This window comes from Rhipicephalus sanguineus, chromosome 1, assembly GCF_013339695.2.
Source record: "Rhipicephalus sanguineus isolate Rsan-2018 chromosome 1, BIME_Rsan_1.4, whole genome shotgun sequence".
NCBI lineage: Eukaryota > Metazoa > Arthropoda > Arachnida > Ixodida > Ixodidae > Rhipicephalus > Rhipicephalus sanguineus.
In genome coordinates, this window is record NC_051176.1 from 280,288,519 (window position 1) to 280,305,624 (window position 17,106).

At 48.0% G+C, this 17,106-nt stretch overlaps 1 protein-coding gene across 1 annotated transcript; it reads left to right on the forward strand.

The window, feature by feature from the left end:
- The first annotated feature begins 617 nt into the window (after positions 1-617).
- On the forward strand, positions 618-12,898 carry LOC119383025 (spondin-2). Its single transcript, XM_049413018.1, has 4 exons — positions 618-807; positions 5,719-5,933; positions 7,273-7,711; positions 12,603-12,898. Exons 1-4 carry the CDS (start codon positions 618-620, stop codon positions 12,800-12,802), a joined length of 1,044 nt encoding a protein of 347 aa, XP_049268975.1. The 3' UTR covers positions 12,803-12,898.
- The last annotated feature ends 4,208 nt before the right edge of the window (positions 12,899-17,106 follow it).

The window sequence follows — 17,106 nt, forward strand, 5'->3', positions numbered from 1 at the left end:
AATATTCCTGCGTGTCTGTGTATGTTCTATTCTCTTTTCCAAGCCCACTGCAGTTCTACAAATAATGAAGAGAAGCTATGAGAACTTGCTGTTGTCCTCAATGGTGTACATGTCTTTTAAACGATGCCCCGTAATGTTAAATGATAATAAAATAATAACAACTGTCACACAACCAAGGGCGTCCGCAGAACATTTTGCAGGGGGGTGCATCTGTAGCGGGGGGGGGGGGGGGGGTTGCTCATCCAGCGCAGGTAGCTTTTCTTTCACTGCCGTGAAATGACCGGCAAGATTAGTCAATAGTGTGTAACGTGCAAAGCTGGCTGGCAGTCCTGAAGGCCGTTTCACACCGATATGCTGGACCTGAATGTGCTAATCAAGCTGTTTATTGCTACTGCATCGAAAAATATTATCTGAAATTCCAGGGGAGGCCCCCCCCCCCTCCCACCTCCGGACACAACTAAGGAAGAGTGGCTCCGAGGCGTCCGTCGGCATCGGGCCCGATGGCGCGCGCACGTCCGCGTACTATAGAAGGTGCGCTGCCGCTAGGAAGCGCCGCCCGCGTGTATTTATAAAAGGGACGCTGTCGGCCGCCGAAGTCAGACTTGACAAGAGTGGTCATGGCGCAACGTCGCGCACCTCCTTCGCTGCGGTTCGCTCTCCTGCTGCTTCTGTTCTGGCCGCCGTGCCACGAGGCGTGCCGGGGCCTTGCCCAATACCGGGTCACTCTGGCCACTGCCTGGACTGCCAGTCGTTTCCCCAAGCAGTACCCGCAGTGGCGGCCACCTGCCCAGTGGTCGCAGCTCTTCGGTGCGTATGGACATTGCATGAGTATAGCGCATGTCACACAGCGGTCATTCGCATCGGTAGACGAGCTAACGGCCCCCGCAGGGAAGGCATAACTGGACCGCGCTGGCAATGCACATCGTGTGCGAAGGAACAAGCTTCGCACGAAATGAGCCAATATACCCCATAGCTATAAAGAAAACACGTGTCGGTTTTACTAGGCCGGTGCCGTGTTCGCCAAGCGGACGTCGATGATGCTAGCATGCTGCTGATAAGCTTTGAAAGTCCAATAAATTTTGCATATAACAATAAAGATACATAAATCGTATATAACTAAAACTCGTCGTTCTATAGGTGTCCTACGTACGTGCATAAAAAGTTCTTGCACTCCATCGAGTTTACTGTAATATATCTCACTTCTTTTCTCGCTACTTAGACTGATTAACTGAAATGCGCGAGCCTATGCGGAGTGATTAGGAAGTCGACCTTACAAAATCCAGGAGTGTGCCGCATGGATCGTTAAATTTAAGAAAAAAAAACAGCTTCACTGCGATGCATGCAGTTCAGGTTCTGTGTGTGGTTAAGCTCCGCATGAGCCTGTATCTTGAGCAACATGCGACATATGCACCTTGTCAACGAAGGCTCTCTGCGCACCGCCATAACCTCTTCGGGATGTTGTTAATATGCGTGACTCAACCAAAAATGCACTGCCGAGGCTGTGACGTCAGCTTTTGTGCTCCTGTGCAACAGTCCAAAAAAAGGTGATCCTTCTTGTGCTGAAAGACCTTATGCGTACCTGCATATACGGCGGTCGGTTCTAAAGCAAATCTCTGATTTTCGGTACTTTTGAAACGCCGAGGGCAGCAACGCCGTATTACAGGGTTCATGGCTACTTCTCTTTCCAATTTTTTGTTCTCTTTCGGGGAAGCGTTTTTAAAAGACCTGAAGGGACACTAAAGGGAAACGATGAATAAGTTTAAAATGAAAAATTATTCTTTAAAGCTGTCGCTAATTTCACCGTCATTCACAGAAGAAAAACTGAAGGTTAAAGTGCCATTTTTAAATTTGGCGCCGAGATAACCGCACATAGAATGTCAGTGTGATATCAGAGGTTTCATAGTGTTTTTCGTATTTTGGCCGCATTGGCTCAGCAAAACTTCATGAAACTTGTTGCGTAAAGTCTCTGGCCCCCTTACATGACAATTTACTTCATATTTGCTGATTAAGACCTATACAGGCTCTAGTAGGCGCCGTCAAAACCTGTGACGTCACGGCTGCTGGTGCGGGAACTTCAAGGTGGCGTCACCAGCTACATTTTCTTCTTGCGCGTTTCCCCGATTACCAAGCGTCTTCTCACGGCAAGGTTTTGGCATTGTGAAAGGGTAATTTACTAATACGAGAAAAACCGTTCTTCTCTTTAGTGTCCTATGTATTTCTTTATTGACTCGGCTGTTGTTAGTCGCAAGCAATACGTCATGCACACTGTTAGGTATATCTTCATTGTCCCTGCAAGTACGATGGCATAAGCTCTAACAGAAGTAGCAAAAGCAAATATAGCCGGTATACTTAAAAAGGAGAGAACTATTAGAAATTTGCCATACAAAGAGCACGAGGCCATGCACGTGTGAGGGCAACATGTTTTGAACTGCTGCGATGTGGGAAAATAATCGCACAGAATTTCGCAGCGGACTTTAGGTTTTGTTATGCGAGGATGTTCAGACACATCGGAATAAGTTACGCACGCACATTTCCCATTTGCCAGGCTCTTTTTTTTTTGTGTGATACACAATACGACTTCGATTAAGTGGAATATACGTCGCAGAGCACGAATATGTTAGCGCAATTACCTCCGCGAGTTCAACGCAGGGCCACCAAATTGAGTGCACTAAACTTCGGCAATTGAAGACGGTACTTAGTTATAAGTATAGGCCGGATTTTTAGACATTAAAAAAACGCGTTTTAAGCGCCAAAAATAGGCAGGAAAAACAACGTTTCAGGCCACCAAAGTCGTAAATATAGGCACAATAAATTTCTACACAAATGCAAATCATTTCAAAGGAAGACGTGCGCGACTTCTATTTACGACAGGAAAACAAGAAATGTTATGTTTTATGTTGCAGACAGGCACCAAATTTGAACGTAGCAGTTCAATTGTCCTTTGTCACGCACGCTTTGCAGAACACAGAAGCTCCGCTTATTCTGTAGCGTGCTGAGTCTAGTGTCCACTGTCGAATCAACATACAACTATGCGCCTTTCTTTTCGGCAATGGTGGAGCAGGAGCAGACATCCAGGTCGCTAAAAAGACCTGAAGAAATTCTTCCTACAGGCTGGGTCGAATCGCGTAGAACCAGTTTCTACCCTGGTGTTGAACACCTTAACCCTTTCCCTATCGTGTTTTTTTGGCCAAAAACGATACAAAAATACGGATTTTTTTCTTAGCTGATTCCGTTATACTTGTCTTGAAACAACTAAAAAACCATTTAAATGCGCTTTATTCGCAAGAGACAAGCAAAATAATTTTTTTGAAAATATGCAGGGGATGGCTTCACTGTACTACACCACGAAAAGTGCCCTAACCTCTCCTGTCTTCTATGCAGAAAATGTCCCTGAAATTTAAAAAATAATGCCCAGGGACAAGCCCCTGAAAAGAAGCTTTGCATGCGTCGTTGGTGGTTTGTTTACACCTATCGGCGTCTACTGCCGAAACGTTGGGACGCGATCTTCGTCCGAATCCGATGACTTCGAAAAATATATGCTGCTCTGTGCAGTCACTGTTTACTCGCAGGAGAACTGAAATCATTCATTCCACAAAACCTCGGCGATCAAGCGTTTTCTTTTTCTTTTCCTTTTTTCCTGAAAAAAAAAGCTTCTGCCGGCACGCGCGACCCAGAGGAGGACGCCATTTTGTAATGGCGGTTACAAGAATCCACCATGTTTTTAAGCCAGAGAGAACTCGGCAGGATGAATCAGGGTAGCTTAATTTCGCTGCCTGCAAACGCTGCTTTCACCGTGGACGAGCCCAGCTAGTCTTCCGTAGGAGCGGTACAACCTTCGTAAGCGAGCTCAGCTCGTCTTCGGTAAAGGGTTAAAAAGTAAGTTACAAACTGAACAAAAGCCGCGTGCACATCACATTTTTCGTTTTTATTTTTCTCTTCACTCTCCCCTGACAGCTCTCCGCAATTTCGCATACGCCAACCGCTCGCGCCATGTCAGCGCAGCGGCATATGTTCGCCCGTGCGTCCCATTTCACTGCATGCTAGCGGTTGTTTCCGGGAGTTGGTTGAACTAGACGACTAGGTTGAACAGCATAGAGTTCCAAACAGTCAATGTTGCGCGGTAACATGAATAACAGGCTCAAACTGCACCGGAAAGCGAAACTTGACGTTAAATAGTGTTCATATAGGCGCCAGTTTTGAAAATAGGCATTTATAGGCACTTATAGTCAAATACGAACGCCAAAAATAGGCATTTATAGGCACTATAAGAACAATATAGAAGCCCTCCTTAGCCTCTAATTCATGCTCATATATCAAAATGGTGCGATAGGAACACAAGGAGCAAAATAGGCATTTGCCTAAAATCCGGTCTATATAGTTAGTAAGTCTTGTTTCTTCCATCGTTTCCGAGAGCACCTTTTTTGCGAGGCTAAAATACACGGCAATCCTGCCGTGTATTTTACACGGCCGGTTACGGCCGGTTACGCGGTTTGGTGAGCGCTTAGCACGTTTCTTAATTAGTTGAAGCAAGGCCACTTTAATTGCCCGAAATGCTGTACCTACTCAAGCAAATGACATATGACAAGCCCTTTCGCCGTATGTCGACGTGCGACTCTTGCCGTCCGCATAACGTCTCGCCACTCCCGTGTCATGTCACGGGAGTGGCGAGTTCGTCTTTTGAAAGAGTTGGGCCTCCTCGCTGGCTAAGTCTATATTCCTTGAGGTGAGCGAAAAGGCGTTCTTTTATTTTTTTAAGAGACGCTAAAATCAAGACGCTGGCCAATGCACACGTCTTCCAGGTAAACAGCCCTCTCAACTGACGTCCTCTCAACAGTCCTCTCAACAGATACAAAGATATAAAGTTGCAGTTAAGCAATACCGGCGCAAGCGTTTTTCCTTGTAAAAGTTCGGAGAAGTTTACAAGGACCGAAGGATCGGCGTAGAGAGAGAGAGATAATAAAATGAGAGAAAGGCGGGAGGTCAACCAGTATTGTAGCATCCGGTTTGCTACCCTGCGCTAAGGGGAGGGGAAAGGGAAAGAAAGATGGAAAGGCGTGGAATAACACAACTGCTGAATAGCGACACTTATAGCTGACACGTGCACGCATGCAGTGTGCATTCCTACCACTGAAACGTGATGCGCGGAGGCTTATAGCCGAGAAGCCGGCGTGCCGCTTCAAATTGCGCGTCTTCATGTCAGTACGTGGAAGCACCGCGCTGCCCCGTCAAATGCCACACATTGCACCTGACCAAAATGAAAGAAAAAAAAAAAGCAACGGGAGGGGAGGAAGGGAACGATGCATCTTTTAAACATTACGTGTGGGCAAAGTCCTTTGTAAAATCAAAGGGCTCTTATACACGGCGTACCTTCAAACGCTTCATGCGAGCGCGAGAGCTATTTTACACAGATACTGCGCAGTTCCTATATGTAGTGTACTTGGAGTATACGGATACTACTTGGAGAGTGCTATATCGCCTTGTGAGAGTACTATTTGCCAATTCTCAACCCCATATTCGAGAGTTTACCCACCGCAGTGGCTAGTTCAAACGCTCGTGCGTCGAGCATGGCCGTGCACGTTTCGACTCTTTCCACGGTATCTCCTGCCTCGCCCTAGGTTATTCATTGGTTCTCTAAAAATTGTAGTTGAGTACTGCACGAGCAGTCGCTCCCGTATAAATGTTTCCAGAATGACACTGAAGTTCGGTTGGTCGCTGTAGGCGTGAGCCACAACGCCAGCGTGCACGTTTGGCGCGAGGGCCGTTTGGCTGGCGAGGGCTTGCGCCAGTTTGCCGAACACGGGCACGTGGGCCGGCTGAGCAGCCAGCTGGTGCAGGGTTTCGGCGGCGTGCTGGATGTTTTTCATGGGCCGGCCATCGCCAAGGGCAGCGGAGCATCCAGCGCCGCCTTCTTCGCCGATGCACGCCACTCCAAGGTCAGTACGCCTTGGCGGCGCTCTCGTACGCACTTTTTCACGAGCAGGATATGTTTGCCTGAATCTCGCGTACCCCACGAAATCAGTTGCGTTTTGATCGAGACAGAAGCGTTGCTGTGGTCTGGGCATCACCTTTCGGCAACGGCTGCTTTGAGTGCACGATAAAGAGCCCCAGACGTTCAAAATTAATTTAAGAGCTTTCCATTATACAGCAGCCCCCATAACTAACAGTGCGCTTCCGAAAAGTTAAATTCAACAATTTCATTAATTAACTATCGCTCCGAAAACAATGTTTCGGTGCTGCCTAAGACCATGCGCAGATACAGGGGCACATCCGCGTGAAGCCCGCGCTAAGTCACGTTTGATTTCGTCTTATGAGAAATCAATGGTGTATACTCTATACTTTTTGCCTTTAGGCAGTGAGGCTGCTGCGCCTGGTTATCGCCATAATCGGTTTCTCGGAGGGTGATAAATTAAGGCAAATAAAATAGCATTACCTTTCGCTTGTGGAATGTATACTTTTTCGACTCATATTCTTCTTTGTGTCGCCTTTCTGGGAGTATATGCAAATGGCTGAGCACAGAGTTGACGCCCGTATAGACAGCTATCCTACAGATATATAGATGGATATCGTCGATATCTATGAATCGCTTAGTTGCTATAGTCAGGGCATTTCGCTGAGCATCACACCGTCAAAAAAGTGAAAACATCCTCACGAGTGATCGATCGTGAATACATGGAGCTTGGCAAAACGCTGTAGTTAAATTTATTGAGCGATTTCGATAGCTTGGAGCCATTCATCACAGCATAATTAATACACCTACGTAAAGCGCCTTTATAAAAGGCACCGACTACGGGGGTCCGGGCTTCGGGCACCTTCCCTTACCCCAAAGCGTTCCCAATGTGTCATTGCTATAACCTCCGCTGTTTTCTGGAGTAACATTTCAGGTAATGTATGCTAAGTCACATAAAGGAAAGAATGAAAGAATTTAGCATAAAGCAGACACAGGCAGCTGATGGAAACCAATAATTAGATTAAGATACAGAACTCATTTCCTTTCTTTTTTTTTTCACGTAGAAAACAGCGCTACGAGACGGGACAAAGGACAGCGCCGTGTTTGTGCCCTTTCTTTGTCCCGTCTCGTAGCGCTGTTTTCTACGTGATGTCCCGTCTCGTAGCGCTGTTTTCTACGTGAAGTCATGCACCAACCAGCCCAAATCCGTACCCTACTCCTTTCTTTTATTATTAAACAGTAAAAATTGTTCAGGTCTAACGTTTCGTGAGGACCCATCGTGCAGTAACCGTTATCTGACGGTGCTCCCTCATATCTTCCCTCAGGTGACGGCCATGTCGCGTCTAGTTCCCAGCCCGGACTGGTTCGTGGGCGTCGACGGAATCGAGCTGTGCGAGGGCGGCCGCTGGCGCGATTTGTTGCATGTCGACGCGCAGCTACTAGACGCCGGCACCGACCGGGGTCTGACATTCACAGCACCGCGCTGGCCCTCCCAGCCGCCTGAGAACGTCACACGCATTACGGCCCGCTCGCCGAGCCACCCGGGAGCCGCGTTCCACTACGCGCACCTCGAGAAGCTGCCTCGCATCGGCGTGTTCCAGTTCCGCAAACTGCACGAGTACGCCTCGCACGGGGACGCCTCGGCCGACCAGCCGCACGGTGAATGGGTGACCGCGGAGCCGACGGCATCGGACGTCGTAATGCCCAGCACTGCACCTTCCGCGGAACCCAGCAGTACCACGAGCAAACCACCGTCGGAAAACGGTAGGTATAACGCCGTGCGCTCAGCCTCTGTTACAAACTTTCTCATTTCTAAGACGTCGTGGATAAGATCACCAACTCCCTCCCGTGATGTTTCCGCAATTTATCAAAGAGAAGGGAAACTGGGGCTCGATCCTGTTAGTCACAATCAGATGAAGTCAAAAGACAATTAAAACAAAGACATAAGATCAATTGTTTTATTTGTTAGGGTAGTTAAAGTGGACGATAAAACATTTTGCGGCAGGTGGTACCCGAACCCATACTTCTGCGCATCGCAATGCTTTCAGCCGATCAGCGGTCATCTTGGCTCCTCTCAGGGCATGTCATGGATAGCATTCACATTTGCAGGAAGAGACAGAAACAAGTCTTCCACTGGATATCTGATTTTCAACAACAAAATGGCTACTTTTATAGTTGGCAACAGAACGAAGAATGAAGGGGCACTGTCGCCTCAAGTTTGTGATATGCATCGTGGATCTAAATTCGCACCTTTGCCTTGGAGAAATGGAACCTAATTATGGTCCTATGCTCTTCCGCGGTGAACCTTTTTGGAAATGCCGCCATGTTCACTTCCGAGCCAAGAAAACAAAACTAAGCTTATAAAACGGCTATAGTAGCTAGAGTTCTGCACCATTAAATCTAGACAACTTCGGCAGTTTATCTGACGATTTACAGTTACCTAGGGCGCAATTTCTTTTTTTTTTTGTAAGGCTAAATTGCGTTTATCAGAACCCCCTTGCGTTGACCACTTAATTGGGTGCTTTAATTTGCAACGAGCTTTTTCTCGCATTCCATCCCCGTCGCAATGCGGCCACGGCGGCAAGGAATCAAACTCGCAACCTTGCCTTCACCAGCATAGAAAGGTCAGAGCTGTATACCCGGAAGATACTGCGTTCCTTACCTGCTGTCGATGGCTCGATCGGGTGATAATCCTAAGCCACCGACAGCAGGTAAGGATCGCAGCATATTCCGAGTGCCCGCGAATGTCCGCATGCCTTCTCGTAAACCGCATGAGACAAAATATATAAGAGTTCGCCTTCTTCTGCAGCAGGTCAGGCCGTCTGTTCTCGAACCAGGTTGCCCGGCGCAAACAGTTTTGTTTGCAGCCTCGACGAGAATACGCGCGTGTTTTCCACGCCAATCAACCGCCAGAAGCGGCACGTACAAAAGCCAGCACCGCGAGCTCGGCCATCTCCGGTTCCTGCTCAATTTCGTCTTTATGAGGCGTCTTTCGTCACAAGCCGGTGGCTTCGTCGTGACCACAGTCATATTTCCGGTGAGCGACGAAAAACAAAAAAACAACACGGGGTCAGCACGATCCCGTCAAATGGACAAATTGAAGCTACTTGTGTGCGACCCAGAACGCGTCACGGACGGCACTCCCTGTCAAACAGTCTGCTGACTGCGAAGTCGTCTGCGGGCAAGCTGCCAAGCCTTAAGACAAACATTTCAGGCTGCCTTTTTCTGGTTTTTGTTCATTACAAGGCTGAACGCTATAGCCGAGACGTTTTGTGTGTCGTGTCTGTATACCTGAACAGAATGCCAACCAAGTTCCGAGAACTGAAAAGAGAAAGATGGTAACCGCCGTTTACCTATACAGTTTAGTTTGGCCCTTTGGTCCATGCCCCTTGCCAGATGGTCGGTCCTTGCTTTTTGTTTCTTCTTTACTGCAGAGGGACTTTACAAGAGCCGCCGGAAAAATGACGCGATGCGCAAGCAGTCTGCGGCAACCGCAGCACACCGCGCAGCTTTGAAACTGCGTGTTATGCACCCGGACAAAAATTGGTAGATACCAACGGGTATAGTAAGTTAGTAACCTACGTGCACATGTCGTGCCTCCAGATGGTTATCAGAGCCGCAGCTGGTAATTGACAGCAGGCAGGCATTATGAGCGGGTGTTACATGTCAGTGCAACCACAGCTCTTGGTAGTCACGTCGGTTCGATATATACAACGTACACGGCGGCACGTGGCTAGTTATTGTTTCTTTCAAAGTTTCGATGCAGTCGGAAGTATATTTGCCATTAAGGAAGCCAGAGATATGCAAACGTCCTAGAGATTAATTGTATTCTTCCTCCTTGAACGCAAACGCAGTGTTCCAATCGAAGTCGCTCTCCTCGAGGTACATGCAGCTCTCCGGAAATGCTGTATGTAGCTATTTCACTGTGGCTATATTTACACGAACCCGATAAAGCCGGGCAGGGTTGGTTGGCTGGACCGAAGTCCGGAGGCCTGGTTAACGTAAACGCGCTAGCACGTCGAAAAGAGTCGGTGTGCGGGTCGGGTCAACCCCGCCTACAAGGAGTGCGCAGGTGGGGAATAAACATCTGAGGGGGCGCCAAATCAGTCCCATACATTTACTTAGACGGACCTGTCCCGTCATTCTATAAAGGGCTGTTATGAGGGGAAGTGTGGGACTAAATAGAGTCAAGGTCCTAAGAATTTCAATCAGAACGACAGAACCAAAATCAACCTGGTCTGGGTCACCGCTCACTCGGGAAACCCCGGTAACGAGGAACCGTATAAAGTGGCCCAAGGGTTAGCAAACCGGGTCGCGCTTTCCTGGGAACCGGACCCCCCGATAGGAGAGGTAGTGTCCTCCTACAACGAACTTATGAATATGTGTACAAATATGACAGGAGATTATGCCCCATACCACACAGCAACGCAGGCCACTATCCTCCCACCCATACCACTCCTCATTGCTTAGCGATCTTCACAGGAGGAGAGGTTGACTCAATATGCAGAGAACATGCCTCAGCAAACCAAAGTCACATCCTCTGGGAATGCGAGGGCCTTCCTCCACCCAAAGAGCTTCTTCGAGCTCCTACAGAAACGACATCATCATCATCATAATAATAATAATCATCATCATCAGCCTGTCTACGCCCACTGCAGGGCAAAGGCCTCTCCCGTGTTCCGCCACTCAACCCGGTCCTGTGCTTTCTGCTGCCACGTTATACCTACAAACTTCTTAATCTCATCTACCCACCTAATTTTCTGTCTCCCCCTCACGAGTTCATGTCAGGTCTCCCATGTCAAACGACATGGGAGGCCTTAATACGGTCGCCCGACGAAAAACTTCAAAAAAGCAGTCATTGCCTGGGCGCAAGAGGTCACCGCAGACAAGCAGCCAGCTCCAAACTCCTGAAATTTCTTTTTAATAAACTTGTAACCTTCTCCTTCTTTAGCGCAACGGAAAGCTTACCGGTCAGAGTGCATAATCACGGAATGGAAACGCGGAAAACGCCGTGCAACATTTATAATCAAATTTTTCGATCTGCGGCGAAATATGAAGTCGTATACACGTAACACATGCTGCAAACAGTGGGAGGTGAGCGCGAGAGCGGTTCGTGTTTCGAGCGCGACGGTTTGCTGCGCATGCGTCCACTCCGCGCAAATGCGCAGCGGCTCTGCCGCGAAGGCAGCGCCGCTTCTCAGCGTGCTACTTTTTTTTTTTTTACCCCGTAAGCAGCACGGAATACAGCGGGGATGGAAATAATATGCGTATTCTAATTTTGAGCACTAATTATGGTGCACATGAAAACATCAGGCTACGTACAGCAAATTGAACGACTCCATAATCCAGCTTCAAAGCTTTTCCGCTAGGCTGCGCGACATACGGGTTTTTTGTTACTTTTAAACGCGATTTGAAAATATAAATCCTAGTCAGATCGAGAAAGGATGCCTGAATCTGACACTATAATTCACGGTATTTTCATTTCGACCAGGATCTAATCACACGTACGTTCTGGCCAGTTGTCGGTCCGGGTTATGGCCATGTAAGTTTTTTATTATAATGGCGGCCGAGGACCCCCGATGTTGCCTTCCAAGAACAATTTACTTCCCACCTATACCAATGGAAAGCTGGGGACCGAAGGCAGACCGTTGTGAGAAGCAGGTCATTGGTTGATTTTCATTCTTGCATCCATTGCGAAGCCTTCTTTTCGTTCGGACTCGACCAATTGGGGGGGGGGGGGGGGGGGGGGGGGCTTCGGTAAAACGGGGGCGAGGAATGCCTACCAGGGTGGCTCACTCGACCACCCTGCAAAAAAAAAGTAATAAAATTCACGCACGCTTACCATTCCCTAAAATGCGAAATTAGAGCGCAGCTGTTTATGTGTTTGGAATTCGCGATACGCGAACGGCAGGGTGCTCTCGGCAGCGGCGTTTAGCGTCGGCTTCGGCGACGCGAACCTCTTGACTCTGGCGCTGCAGCCTCTGGTCGGGCAGCTTGTTTAGCAGCAGCGGCGCAGACGAAGCATTTCCACTGCCGTTGCTCACAGAAAGAAAGCGTGAACGCGTGGCTCACGTTCTCTATAGCGCGGCGGCGCTCCCTCTTCGCGCTTTCTTTGCTATGTCGTCTTTCATCCTCCACTACGTCTCCTCAGCCTCTACTTTCTTCCTAATGCTTACGTTGTACCTTCCTCCGCTTTCCTGCCATCATTGTTGTGATGTTCTACAAGCGACGTACTGCCGCTCCGGGACTTGCAAACACCGGCTTCCGGTCACTCAGCCGCGCGGCCAGAGCGAAAGGGATATTGGGTTACTTTTTCCCCTTCAAGAAGGACGGAGCGCACGGATCGCGCCTTCGTGAACAGGCATTGTTTTGCAAAAATAAAGCAGTTCGTACCCAGCAGCCGAGAGGTGTGGTTCTTCCCGCGGAACTCCACACAAACCCCGCGACGTAACAATTTGTCTCTGTTTTCGCTGTCTTTCATCCTCCCCTGTGCCAACTGCTCGCTCAGTTACAACGGTCAAAAAGTTAAGGATGTATATGAACGAAATTGAACGAAACTTATGTCCTCCTCAATTCAGGGGCTTAACCAGAAATTTATTTGTGGGGTGGGGATCCGATCCCAGTTTATGTAAGTTCGTTATGCGGTGCTGTGCAGGCTCGTGCCAAGTGTCAGGATGGTCGGCGTGGTCGGCTTGCAGCCAGACGTGCGGCCTGGGCCAGTCGCGGCGCCATCGGCGGATCCTGCGCTATCCGTCCAAAGGCGCCGCTCCCTGCCCGCCGCTGCACGAGCTGCGTTGGTGTGGAAGCGCCAGGACATGCAGGATGCCGAACACCTACTTCCGATGGAACCGCTGAATCCCGACCATGCACGGCGCTTCGGCGGAAACGCGCCTTCAGTCCGGCATGGCTGGCAGCTTTACCTCTGGTCGATCTCACCCCTCAGGAGAGAGAGACAGTGATACCGAACCCTATGTACCCTTCAAGTCGTCTAAACCCTCGTCTCAGGTGTGCTGGATGCGTCACTTGTCCAGCACATGCGCTATATACTGCGGGACTGTCCGAAACGAAACAATTCCTGATCGCGCTCCTCGTCCTCCACAGAGTTGGCAAACAGCTGTACAGTAAGAAATAGTACAACAGATCATCTAACGGACGGCAATTCGTGACATGCCACGGAGAAAATCTAAGCACTGGTCCACCGTCGGAGTAGATGCACGCAATCTTCACGCGTTTTGAATAAACGCGACAGGGCGTGCGCGCATTTTTGGTTTAGCTTTTAGGGGCGAAGCACACGTCCATCCGTTTGGCGTCCGTGCTTACACAGCACCGTGTAAAATCGAAACATAAGGTTTAACAATGGACTAATATCAATAACAATTATGACAGAACAATATAAAACACTTGCAAGCACAAACCCTTTATACTAGTCGGCGACTTCAACTTAGACATTATGGACCTTATGACCTAGCTTTGTAGTAGACTCTTCATGTTACTTTATGTTACTTTATGTCACTTTATGTCACTCAGTTTACATTATTTGGGGCAACGCTCGGGTAATGTACGGTTATTCACCCATACGATATACCCACAGCTTCGCCCACTCGTCATGATTCACTTCGTAGAGATGCGTGTTTTCTGGTTTAGCTTTGACACTTTGTTAACACTGCAGCGTAGTTGTGAACAGCGAACATTGTCAACGTATTCTGGATAACCGAAGTACAGCCCTCTCTTGTGACGTCACATATGAAAGGCCACGCTCCAAGTATCAACCGTGCTTTGCAAAACGATGTAATCTTCACCCGTTCAAATGTAGTGACTGAAGGTTTGGCATTTCGGCGCTGCTTAAACTATAGGGAGAATGCATGGCTTCTGTATATAGGAGGAGTACTGACACAGACGTACGTGAATTGCCCCTCTGTCTGTAATCCCCTGCCCTAGTTCCGATTTCACAAGTGTGCTTCTTTACACTGCACTATTACCCAACTAACGGCGGCACCGGTCAGTCACGGTTCAAACGAAGTGCCAGCAGCACATGCAGGCTTGTAGCTTTAGGTTTTCCAGTTTTTCCAGGTCGCAGAAAATTTGGCTTTTAAACTATGAAAATGGTAAATTTAGCCCTAAAGTCGGCGGAAGCCGCGGTTTTTGCTTCACTGTTCGGGTAGTAATTGTTAATTTTTTTTTTCGTATATCAAAGCGCGCGTGTTCACAAAAAGGTAGAATAAGTGATTTGGTATCACTTATTATCACTCGCAACTTATCACTCGCAACAAAGAAGCGTTGCGCCTTCGGACGGCAGCGCGCGTGTGCACACAATCAAACGCCGAAGTCTACTTCGCCGCATAACACAGTCGTGTATGGTGAAGCCAGCTTGCCGTCAACCTCCAGTGCTGATTGATGCGGCGGACATCTTCCGTATATCGCATGACAGCCACTTTGGATATACTTCATACATTATGCTAATGCATGTAACTACGTTTAACGCACGCAGCTGGAACCGTATTCTCGGTTGATTACCTTCGGTGATTAATTTAATTGGAACAGCACGACGCTTCGCTGAAGCGACGGACATCTCGTCAATGCAACCAATGACTATGGGGTGTGGAAATAAAGCTGAAGGCGGGCGTGTCATTCTTCTCGTCACGCTTCAATACCTCACTGACAGATCGAAAATACGACCCTCTGTTTGTGGTTGTTGCCACCAGCTAACGGTATTCCCGGATGCTCGCACGTAGTATTGAGTGCGAGGGTGTCACTAAGTACATTAATGTCCACAAACATGATAACAAGAGTGCTAAATACACATAAATCGCTGGTAGAATATTTTTCATACCCTTTTTTTTTTGTTTATTTGGCGAATATTTCTTCCTCGCTCGAAGGGTGGTGAAAATGAGCGCCAGCATCGTGATGATGATGATGGGTGGCGTTTTATGGCGCAAGCGCCAGTTACACTTCAGCCATCATCGTCGTCTTCGAAAAGCTGGCCACGATACTGCTGGAATGAACCTCGCCTAAACAAAACTTCAAGGCGCAATGCCATAATTTATCTTGCGTCTCACTCAATGTACCAGACTCCCCACCCACTACTCCCCAGGAAAAACTGTAAAGCTACGCCTCTGGCTGCAAGTAGTGCAACTGTATCTTGTAAAACAGTGTCTAGATCGCGGCCTTCTACTACACACACCTTACGGAAGTGCTCGCACAGCTGCTCGACTAGAAGTAATGGCGAGGTTAGAATCAAGCGCGGATATGTAACATTCACATGTCTTCTGAAGGCCTGTACAAAGCTTTGTGCCATCCAAGAAGTTAGTGTTGGTGACACACGCCAGACAAGCGACTTGCGTCAATTTACACGTATAACCGAAACCAGTATGTATTTACTGACAGCGCAAATTTGACTAAACGTCTACCGCTAGAGGTACACGTAACGGCTGCGAACCGACGCTTTGGTTTCATGTACTCGCTGCTTCTAAAATTTCACAAATATTTGTTCATACTGCAATGCATGGGGAGTGAACGTCAGTCAATATTATTTGGTTCTAGTAACCTTGTCTCGAGGCTTTGTTCGTTAAAGCCTGTGTAAATAAGAAACCGTTCTTTGTCGGCATGTTTTGAGAAGCTCGTAATAGAGTGACCGAGAATTGGCAGGCAGTCATGCTGACACGTTGTTAACCCGACCTACGATATCGGTTTCGCGACCCATCTCCAGTGGTGGCACTGCGCATTGGACCAGGTATGTGAGATGCCAAACTGTAACCGTTGCATAGGAAATGCGTGTGTGCGGCTCACTCTCTCACAAAGCGCAGCTTTCTCGAAAGGGACACTCTAAGAGAAAAGAAAAAAAAAAGAGTATGTGTTATCGGTGAGCCCTGATTTGTCACGTGCCTGACTCTCTTTAGAGAGACACATTAACTCTCCTTTGGGTGCCACGACTTGTTTGTTTGGTAATTTCCAAAACTGGTGAGGAGCCATCTCGGCAATGACATTGTTTACAGGGCGTTCTTTTTCTTTTTTAAATACGTACTTTTTATTAAATGCTACGATGGTAAGGCGTCTGTCGTCTTCGCCCACGAACTCTACGTCGAGGGGGAAATAACTTGCCGCTGTTCAAAAGACCAAGAAAAAATTGTTAACATTCGTTATCAATTTGCAGGGCAGTTGTTTATACGGGAAAGTCATAGTTGTGACATACCCCATTTTTAAAAATGAAAAAAAAAAATCGCACGTAATTTGAGATATCCATCTTCGAATGTGAAGGCCTGATCCAGGCGATATGAGCGCGCCGGGAGCGCAGAAAAGGCGGCCGCTCTGTTGCGTCAGACCGGAACTTCCCGTGACGAAATTCGAATGAAGGCCTCCTAGCAGCAGGATATGGCCAGGAAAAACGGCAAGTCGTCCGAGTGCACAAGCGGACCGCTAGCTTATTCTTTGCAAGCGATGTGGCGCGCTTATTCGTTCGCACTTAAGGTCCCTATATTAATAGAGGGACTTTATTCGCACTGCCTGCAGGAAGAAGCGCCGTAATGGCTGCCCCAGAGTTTTACGCTGTACCGTGAAAGAAAAGATGAAAAGTGCGGGTTTTCTTGCGCACAGCGCGCACCAAGCACCAAAGATCACATGCAAAACGTAACTTTCGTTAATGTGTTCTCCAGGGTCGAGCAATGCTTCAATCTAGCTTGCTGAATCATAGGAATACAAATGTAATGTTCATTAGACTTCAGCGGAGTCAACACTGGAACCACAGACGTTAATCTGATATGACGCCTGTATCGTAGGAGTACATATACAGTAAGATGGCAAGTTGGGCCAGTTGGTTAATTAACGTTCATGTTTGAAAATTTGGTTGAAGTGCACCGAAAAAGACAGACTCGAAGAAGCAGACAGGACAGCGCTTACACTCACAACTGAAGCTTTATTAATCAGAAAAAGTATATAAGGCAGATACACGCGGTTCCTCGCGCATGCGTAACAGAGCAGGGCGCAACAAAAAAGGCACGATCGTATCGGGATTACAATAATTTTGTGCGTTACATGTAATTTAATAGTTATAGCAAGCACTACGTATATCTAGATACGCGTATTCCTTATCGTGCAGCACAATTGTGGCTTGACTAACAGTCATGTCCCCTCTTCCGGATGTGGTATGATTCTACTATCTCGCG

Excerpts from the sequence above, each read along its gene's own strand:
- LOC119383025 (XM_049413018.1), top strand. The coding sequence starts at position 618 with ATGGCGCAACGTCGCGCACCTCCTTCGCTGCGGTTCGCTCTCCTGCTG. Across the intron at positions 808-5,718 it reads CCAGTGGTCGCAGCTCTTCG|GCGTGAGCCACAACGCCAGC; the intron begins GTGCGTATGGAC and ends TGGTCGCTGTAG. Across the intron at positions 5,934-7,272 it reads CCGATGCACGCCACTCCAAG|GTGACGGCCATGTCGCGTCT; the intron begins GTCAGTACGCCT and ends ATCTTCCCTCAG.